At 35.3% G+C, this 10,258-nt stretch overlaps 1 protein-coding gene across 2 annotated transcripts in view; it reads left to right on the forward strand.

The window, feature by feature from the left end:
• CAMSAP2 (calmodulin regulated spectrin associated protein family member 2) overlaps positions 1-8,368 on the forward strand; it is a 90,863-nt gene extending 82,495 nt beyond the window's left edge. For both annotated transcript variants that reach the window (XM_080406787.1, XM_080406788.1), the window contains 3 exons: positions 1,515-1,630; positions 3,393-3,511; positions 5,005-8,368. In XM_080406787.1, the coding sequence (XP_080262913.1) occupies positions 1,515-1,630; positions 3,393-3,511; positions 5,005-5,310 (541 nt within the window). In that variant the 3' untranslated portion in view covers positions 5,311-8,368. The remainder of the gene's footprint in view (positions 1-1,514; positions 1,631-3,392; positions 3,512-5,004) is intronic.
• Positions 8,369-10,258: the final 1,890 nt, after the last annotated feature.

A 10,258-nucleotide genomic window follows, 5' to 3' on the forward strand; every position in this document is an offset into this window, starting at 1 on the left:
TATATCTGAAATCTGTATTATAATTCAGAGGAAAATTATTGTTTCTGTGTAACTACCTAATTATATTTGGAGAAATACTATTTTTTGTGTAGAAAAGAAATGGGGAAGAAAGGCAAAGCAGGAATAGGGGTTTGATAAGGACTACTACATGTTATGATATCACTTGTCATGTTTCATGCCAGCTACAATTACTAATCAACTCTGACATGCCTGCAGCTGGTTTCAGTTGACTTCAATTTTCTTCATGTCTTGAGAACTGACTTTCTGGTTATTACGTAAGAAACTAATGAAATGATCCAAGTATCCTAACATCTCTTGTAATTTCTTAAAAGTGAGCAGTTCTAATTGGGATGGGGATTTCTTACAGCTATATTAGCTATTCGGAAAGACTTGGTGTATCTTATCTATACAGACTTTACAGGAGATAACCCCAACCTATGTAGCTTTAGTTGTACAGTGCTGTACTGTGCTTGCAATGAACAGTACATCTTCCCCTGGCTTTGAGTTTCATTTAGGTGGTTGAGACTTCTAAAATATGATAAAATTCAGTACAGATTGCTGAAAGTAACAGAGTTACCAAAAGAATTTTCAGAATCTTTCCAGACCTATACTTGCACCTTTCCCTCACATGAGAATTGTCTTCTGATGATCACACTGAGTGAATTTCAGTGATACCTTTGAGGTTTCCTTCATGCAGGTGCTAATCACGAAAGGTGTAGGGTATATTATAAACTGAATTTTCATCCATTGCTGATTTTACTGGAAGTTAGGGTGCAGATAGACATTATTAAATACCACTTTTTTTCCTTATTCTTTGCTAGTAGTGCCTTTCTTCTCACTTAGAAAAGCTTTCATTCCAAGCTGAAAATTTGACTGGTTTTTTGCAGTAGCCACAATCAAAAAAGTTTTAAATATCTCGTAATAATTTAAGAAAACAAGATAGTCTTGCTTAGACCTTTAAATTCAAAACCATTCACATTTGAGTGCAGCCTGAGGAATTACAGCATCACAAGTTACTGCTTGTGAAAACAAAAATTAGGAAGGAAATTGTTTTGCTGTCTTAAATACAGCAGTTCTCGCTACCAGTTGCTATAATGATAAGTACAAATGAACTGTATTTTTACTTCACATTCATCATCCTATCAGGAACTGGTTTGTTTGCTGCATGCAATAACATTGTTTGCTAATGTAAAAGTAATCCAATTTTCCACTTAGTAATAATATTCCACAGCCTAGAATATCTATTAGGTTTATGTCCGTCATACATAGCCCAAAAATTTATGAACATCCACCTCACCTGAACACCAACTTCTTGTATAACTCAAAATACTTTATACAGGACATGAATGTAGTTATTCATTAATTTAATCTGTAAATATTATGCATTTAGGTTTATAGTCTACAATTCAAATAATTGTGTTCTACCTTAATACAGTTTGCCTTCCTTTCATATTAGAAAACTTCTCTGCTGAACATTGACTTTTTTTTTAATAGATTTTAAAATTAATGTTTAGGTCTGAGTCTGTGGAAGGATTCTTATCTCCAAGTCGCTGTGGTAGTCGTAATGGAGAAAAAGATTGGGAAAACGCATCTACAACTTCTTCAGTAGCCTCTGCTACAGAATACACAGGTCAGTGGTAACAATATTCAAAAAAGTACCTGGCCATTACTGGTTCTATGCATGAAAAGTGTTCAGTTACCTTTACTTGGTTTCCTAAAACTTGTTTGAGGACGCTTTCATAGAAATGTTACTTTTCAGCTCTTTTGAAATAGATAATGACAATACAAGGTTAAAATTTTACGTCCATATTAAAAGTACTGACTCAATAGCAGTTGTGATAACCAGAATAAATTGCACTTAGGCTCAGAATAGCAAATGGGCTCACAGATCGCTCTGCGCTGAAGTAGTCTCTCTAGCAAGGAAAGAAGAGTTGAAATTTAAGCTCAATTTAGAATAGAGTTGCAAAAAACAAATTGCAACAGGAAAAAAATCTGCTTAGTGATGCGAATGTAAATATTCTAAAAATTGGAAACAAATATTTAATTTTTTTTTTTAAATAGATCCTCTGTTAATTATTAAAAACTTTAAAATCTGACTTCTAATTCTTTATTATATTAGGAATCAAATAATAATGGTATTTGCATCCCTTTTCTCCAAATACACAGCACATGATATTGCAGAGATCCTGCATCATCAGGATTATAAAAGCTCTGGTTTTGCCCACTGAATATGACTTCGGTAAATCAGAGTAAAATAACATTAGGTGTTTTTCATAAACTTCTAGGGAGATCAGTTTTGATTGATGGGCCTGCATAGCTCTGTCTGTACTGGCAAATGTTTGTTCTGAAAATATTCTTGTCATCTTTTTGCTGAAATAACCAAAGTCTGGAAAGGCAAAGTGTTCATTCTGAAAATCAGGAAGTACTTGCCTGTTATTAAGTAATGAACTTCAGTTTGTGTCAGTTTGTGCCAGATGCATGTCAGATTACATTACAGGAGGGACAGTGAGACTTTGCCTGGGTAGTCTTGCTGAGTTCTCGTGAACACCTATAGTGCTGAAGATCATCTTTTAATGATCATTATGTAGAGCGTATTTTTATATGAAGGAAAATACAGTTCCTAGGAATGGAACAGAAGGCTTTTTTCACATGTTTTGTTATCTTCACTCTGTCGGACTTCATGCAGCTTTTGTTCCCAAAGCACAGACAAAATGAGATTTAATCTTAAATGTAATTGGTAATTGCTTGTGTATTATGTTCCTTTCTAAGATTCAGAATTGGTACTTACATGTTGGTTTTTTCAAATGGTCTTGATATAAGTACATATTTATTTCAGAAATCAAAACAGAGGAAATATCTCCTTCAACCAGATGAGTCAAGTCTTTTTACAGACAGAATAACCTGACAGGTGTCAGGCCAGATCTTTTATCCATGTTTTTGGGTAAAACACTTATGGAATTCCAGGGAGGACAGGCTATGATTACTCTAAGCACTGCATCAGCTTCGTTATACCTCTCACCCTTGAAATCAGAGTTGTAGATGAAGAAAATGAAAGCATTTGCTCCTTCCTGGACAACGGAAATATTAGTAAGAAAATGCAGGATGTTTTGTTGTTCATAGAAAAGGTCCTCTGAGAGAAAATATATTTACAAAGACTGGCAATAATGATTTAATAACAAAAGACACAGTTGTAAGTAAATTCAGTAACTGCTGAAAGAATGACGTTTTACTTGTTTGTGAAATTTGTGATCTCTAGCCTAATTTTGTTGTATTCCTGGATTTGTGTATTTATGTATGCAAAAGATCCGTACCAGAAGTGCTTCACAGCAATTAAAGTAACTCTTTGTTGGCTTATTGATTAACTTAGCTGGTTTGTAATTCCTCCTCCATAGGACCAAAGCTCTTCAAAGAACCCAGTGCTAAGTCCAATAAGTATATAATTCAGAATGCGCTGGCACATTGCTGCTTGGCTGGAAAAGTAAATGAAGGTCAAAAGAAAAAGATACTGGAGGTAAGGGTATTTTTCCTTTAAAAGCATAAATGCTCGAGTCAAACCACGGTCAGAAATTAGGAAGACACTGAAGTATAAATGCAAGTATCAAAAGGAATCTTGGAGGTTGTGCCAGCTCTTAGTGAAAGGCTGGAGTAACTTCTGTGACCTGCTGCCTGTGTGACAGAAAGGTTCTCTAGTACTGCAGAAACAGTACGTGCAGCACAGGAAGCTGAATTAATTGACGTGTTTATTAGTAGCTACTGCTTGTTTAATGTGGGAACTTCAATATGTAGAATATGATAATTTGCTCACAAACTTGCTTTTCCTCACATGAAAAATATCCACCTTAGACATACAGCTGCTCCAGCTGGGACCTCTAGAACTAAAGCACAGATCTCTCATGAACAGAAAGAACTGAAATACATCCCTCCTAGGCTTTTCTCCAGTTTCCAAGCAGTAGGGCAAATTCAGGGCTTTGTACTACAGAAGAGGTGCCTTCCAGCCTTTTCTCTTGTGCTGGTATAAAGCTTTCTGAAGATGCACAGATATTGTAAGGTTAAGAACTCAGGGACTAGTGTGTTTCCATGCAAAAGGAATAACACAGGCCCTGAGCGCTGAGAGTAACGGCACTGTTCCTTTTACCAACTGTGACAAATTTGACAGATTAAATAGGTCAAAGAACACAGAGGTACTTGGTATCTGGATTTAATTTCTTTTGTGAAAAAAATGTCATGACAGTATTTCTTCCCTTCTCTTTGTAATCTTTTCTGCATTCATGTCTAGATGCTGCCTCTTCTGCCTTTCCAGCTACTTTTTGGAAATAAGTGAGAAACCAAGGCAGCCTTTTTCAGTTCAAGTAACCGGGAGCATAATAACCCCCAGAAATCCCAAGAAAGAAAACTGTAAAAAGGTCATGCTTAACTGTAGGATGCAGTATATGTCACTTGGTAGAAGCTGTACATGTTCAGGGCACACATCCTGTAGAGGTTGTGTTGGATGGAATAGGAATCTGAAGATTTCAGCCAATAAAGAACCTTGCTTAATACACTTCAACTGGCTTTGTGGTTTGACCAAACTTGAATGGATTTAGGGGTGACTGAAACCCCATTTTAGCACTGGAGGGTCTTTCCAGGCACATGTAGACCTATCTAAATTTCCTGTTGCCAAAATTGCAACTATTAGACCTGCTTGATGAAATGGATCAAAAAATTTTTATTTGGCCTACAAAAAATCTGTTAGCATGTCTGCCCTTGAGGTTGAACTAAACAAGTACAGCTGAAATTGTCTACATGATAAGGTTTTGCTTGAGAAAGATAGCTGCCTTAGGAAAATTCAGGTAAGTGAAGTATAGTGAATTCTAATTGAAAATAATGCTTTTTAGTCAACATTTAGATGTAAGTCTCAGCTGTGGTGGGAACCAAATTCAAAGTGACAGTCCAATGGTTTTGAATGTTTTCTAACTACTACTGCAAAATTCATACTGTGAATCTTTTTCTTTCTTTCTTTTAAAGGAAATGGAAAAATCCGATGCCAATAATTTCTTAATCTTGTTCCGGGATTCAGGCTGCCAGTTCAGATCTCTGTATACATACTGCCCTGATACAGAAGAAATCAATAAATTAACGGGAATAGGTCCCAAATCTATCACAAAGAAAATGATAGAGGGACTGTATAAATACAACTCTGACAGGAAGCAATTTAGCCACATACCTGCTAAAACTTTGTCTGCCAGTGTTGATGCAATTACCATTCACAGCCATTTGTGGCAAACAAAGAGACCAGTAACTCCTAAGAAACTTTTATCCACCAAGGCATAGTAGATGGGGGAAAAAAAATTGCTTCAGACAATTATGATAAACTTGCACTTCATCTTTACTGCCTATAGGAAATAGATTTCTAGTTGCCAACAAGACTCTTACAACTTAAAACTGGACACCAAGTTCTATTATCATGTCCAACTGGAATGTAAACACAGTGTTTAGGAGTGCAGAAGAGTATCGCTTAGGTGAATAATTATGAGTGATTACAGAAATGTTTTGACTTGTGTGGAGATCTGTATGTGCTAATACAATATATAGAGTATATTTGCTCTGTATTTTGATTAGATACACTGAAGCACTGAATGTTCCTCTTTAGTGACTCAAACTAAGTTGGTTTTTTTACATCTGTTGCCTTATATGTTTGTATTTGTGCTTGTCTTGAAATATTTTTTTCTTTCACTAAAGAAATACTACTTAATATTCTCAATACCATTGAACTTTGTGTACTTAAAGACTAAATAATAAGTTTTATGTCACTGAAGAACAGCTGAATGGGTCTGTTCTGTAAGGTCCTTACTGTGTGCTGTAAGAAAACCAAGATTTGTTCCCCTGAGTATTTATAATTCTTTTTCAATTAAATAATACTGATTTGCTCATAGACTTAACAGTAAAGGAGAAACCTTTGAACTGCTTGAAGCTTCCTTCAAATGAGTTATTTAACACAGGGTGTAGTTGGATGATGCAACTGTTCCTATTTCAGTAAGTTACTGTCTGAGATGTAGTGACTGACCATGTGTGCGTTCATAATACCATTGAAATGCAAAGTAAAAAGATTTGGTAGACCTCTGAAACAGTTTAAGCAAATGTGCGTTATTTTGCAGTGTTCCAGATGAAGAGCAAGCACATGGTCAGGTACTGCTTGTCCAAGGAAGGAATAGGAACTTGTGAAACATTCAGAACTAGATCCCTGATGTTTGCGTGACAGAACACTAAAAATATTCAGAAGAATCACAGAATTCACTAAGTCACAGATGTTTCAGAAGTCGTGTATCTAATCCCATTGATTTTATATCCAGGTCACTGTCTGTTCTTCCTTGGATCTGCCAGCTCAGACTTAAATCACTTTTCTAGGGAATAGACATCTGATAAGAATTTTCAGTGTGTCTTAGTAAATTGTTTTCTTGACACAATCTAACAGATGATGTCTTGTGACACTTAGCAATTTTAAATTACATATGTCAAAAAAGCCTAAATGACATTTCAGTAAATTTCTAATATGACCATTTACGAAACCAAACTCTAGGCATATTTCAGTATTATTTATAAAGGGCTGCATTTTATTTCAAAACAGTGTTTAATTATTTCATAGATCACTATTCTGTTTCAATGTTTGTTTCTTTTACGATTTGTTTTTAACATAGCACTGTTCTGAAAAAAAAAAACAAAAACAACTACAGACTTGAAGCCTCCCCTAAATCTGTGGCTATTTTGATAATGTACACCAGAGGATTTGTTGGGGGGGTGGGGGGGGGAAATCTCATTCTCAGGAAAAGACTTGAATGATTTCTGATTCTGTTCTGTTTCAGTGTTGTGATGACTACATTAACATAAACATAAGACAGTATTGTGCTATAAGTATGTAGTCCATTCTGTTTCATGGGGAGACTAAAACTATGTTTGTATTTCTCTCATTAAACTGCTTTGAGAGAAACTATGCCTCACTATGATGTACTCATTTACTTATAAAAGATGCACAGGAATGAGATGTCATTAAGCAGTTTAGAACAGGACTTTTTTTAAATTATTATAAGGCCTTAGGCATCAATGCATCTGGGTTATAAACAGTTTCTCAAAAATGCTGTCAATTTTACTGTAATTTATGTTCTTATATTTATGTATATTTGTTAAAACTGTAAAAAAAAAAAAAAAGAAAAAACACTTTAAAATACATGTTTAATATGTATGTGGCTTAAAACTATTTGTGGTTAGCTGATTCCTACTGTTTGCATGTATATCACCAGGGTATGTAACTCTTATATTTCAAGTGTATACATATCGTGTATATAGGATATAAATAATATTAAAAAAGGGGAAAGAGGGTTTGCACATTCTGCCTGTTAGACAGTTCGTACAAATACCATTGTATGAACATCCTGAAATAACAATATGAAACTGTGTATAATATATAGTGATTCAAGAAACCAGGAGGTTGGTATTAACTGATACACGTGGTGAATAACTTCAAAAGAAGTTTTATCGTGGGAGGCTTTCTATTTCTAAAATCTGTACTATGATTTAACTGAAGATTTGCAATACCATAAAGACACGTGCAGCAATCTAATCAAAGTAAGCTTAAACTCATGACAGGAATTATTTGAGTAATTTTAAATATTTCTGAATGTATTATGAAATCTACATTTGTCAACAGGTTAAACACTTGTGCAATGTCTAAAAGTAGAATGTGAATAATGCAGTTGAAAATTTCATTGCTTGCAGTATTAAGTTTTACTTAATACAGGAAAAGTAAAGATATAGATATGCTTTTCCTTTTTAAGCCTGCAGATTTTCTAATTACAGTGGATCTTTGGTTGGAATCATGTTTAAAAAAAGAAGGGAGGGGGGGGGAAGAAAGCAAGCTTTCCATGAAGGCCAGTATTTATCACTGACCTTTTCAGAACACACTGGTGCTTTCATCAGGGGTATTATTGTTGTTGCTACAACTGAATTGCCAAACTCTTGTCTTAGTTTTTTGAGCAAAATTTCATAGTCTAACAGTCATAATAGCTACTGATTTTTTTTTTTTTAATGTATGACTGTTAGTTTTTATTATTTGGCTGTTTAAAGCCAAATTCAGCTATTTAATTATGATATAATGGGCACTGTTTAAAAATGTACAGTGGATTGTGTGCTTACTTGTCCACTTCTCTGGAGCATAGCTTCCATATTTTTTTTCAAATGCTGTGCTGTAAAATATTGTCATTGCTACTTACATGGTACAGTGTAGTTTTCCCTTTCATTTAAATAAAAGCATGGCACCAAAAGTACCATTTTTTTGTTTTCTTGCTTACATCTAAATATAAACTGAAATTATAAAAAGTTGACATGAATGTTTAAATCTTGTTTCTTCTCATATTTCCACAACATAGAAATTGTAGGAAATATGTACCATTTTTATTTCTCCTTTTGTTCCCCTTTGTTTGTCTTACTTTCACATATAGTTCAGCTTTCTGATGTTACCAGAGGGAGGCTATTGAAGAATTAGGCTCCTCATTTCATTCTTGAGGGCAACATGGTGTTACCCTGTTCTCTTCAGAAGTGAGTTTCATACCTGCAAGTCAACTGATTAACTCGTGTACTCTGGTTAGCTTCTATTGTTCCAAAAGCACTGAAACTTATCGGTCCGTGTAACGGCCTTGCTTCAGCTGGCAAGGTTTTCAGTCAGGATCAGCCAAAGTCTTACCTTGATTAAGACAGCTAACAGAATATGACTTTTAGTGAAATAACTTGTACATGTTAGTGGTGTGGTCTTGAATAGAAATCATATCCAAAAAATAAGGTGTCCTCTCCAGATCTGTATATTAGCAGTTTTTTTCTGGTCCAGATTGTGCCTTTTGGGGGGTTTTGTGTTATCCTGCTGGGTTGCAGACCAAGAGCAAGCACTTGCTGAAAGAGGACATGACATCACCAGATTGTCAACAGGGAGACGGAACTGTTGGACTAACTTATGCAGATAAGGAATCTCAGAATTTCAGAGCTATTCAAAGGGCAGCTTTTTTTGAAATTGAAAACTAATGCGCTGGAAATGAATAGCCATCCCTCCTCCCCCTAAAACTGGTTATTTTTCAGTCAGCTCAATTGGTTCACTGTATGGCATCACGAACAGGCCGATACAAGCAAGGACTTATGTTGGAACACAAACACCCAGTTGCACCCAGAGCAGTTATTTTTTCAGTGGCGTGCACAGCTCAAAATTTTCATCTAAAAACAGCCTTTGTACAGACAGGCTTTAGAACAGACTTCATTTTCTCTATTCTTTGGCAAGTAACACTGTAGTTGAGAAACTTCAGATCACGCCCTGGTTAATTTGACAGAAGATGTCTGATGTTGTACAGAATTTGCACTGCTGCAAGATCCAGTGCAGAGATCTGGTATTACCAACTGCAGAATAATCATCTCAGTTACACTCAGAACGTAAACTTTTGGATCAGTCACCACACAAAGGTGATGTAAAAAATAGCTTTGTTTCATAAACCCAGCTGTACTAATTAGGTGTAGATGTCAGATGTCTTTTTTTCCAACAGCTTCATAACTAAAGACACAGCTTTAGTAATGGCTAACCCTTTAACTATTTGTATCTTTTCAAATAGCAAATCGGCATTTCTTTACTGCCTTGTTACTAAGTTAATGAGCTTAATAAGCAGTCTGAAGAATTGTGGCTGTAAAGATCTATCCTGACAGCTGTGGCCCTTTACATCTGCTTTTACATTTTCTAATTAATAAAAAACATTAAAAAGAACCAGAAAAAAAATATCCAAACAAAACCAGAAATAATCTTAATCCAGGTCTAGATGGCAGGTAAAAAGTCAGTATTTTTAACATGCTCAGCAGCTTTGTTCATTTATGAGCAATTTGCTTTTAAAAGCAAGCTATTCCATTTAGGAAAAAAGATGTGAAGTGTGCTTGTGCATGCAGATAAATGCATAGTTACTTTCAGGCTTACTTGCTTACACACAGATATAAAAGAAATACACTTTATTTAGACAATCACAGCAGAGTTACATTTGGTAGTGAGGTTCCTTCAGCTTATTTCCTTCTAGCAAGAAAGAAAAGCAGCATCCTTGTCTGTTTTATTCCCCAAATTACTGGTCTTCCTAAGAGGCAGGGAAGCAGTGTACAACATACGCATTTAAGAGCTCGGTACAATCTCTTTGGGAGATGGAGTTCTTAACGCCAGGCTTTTTATCAAATTTCTGCATTCAAGGATAATGCTGATGGAGGCTAGACA

The sequence above is a fragment of the Falco punctatus genome (genome assembly GCF_963210335.1).
Source record: "Falco punctatus genome assembly, chromosome: 11".
Classification (NCBI taxonomy): Eukaryota; Metazoa; Chordata; class Aves; order Falconiformes; family Falconidae; genus Falco; species Falco punctatus.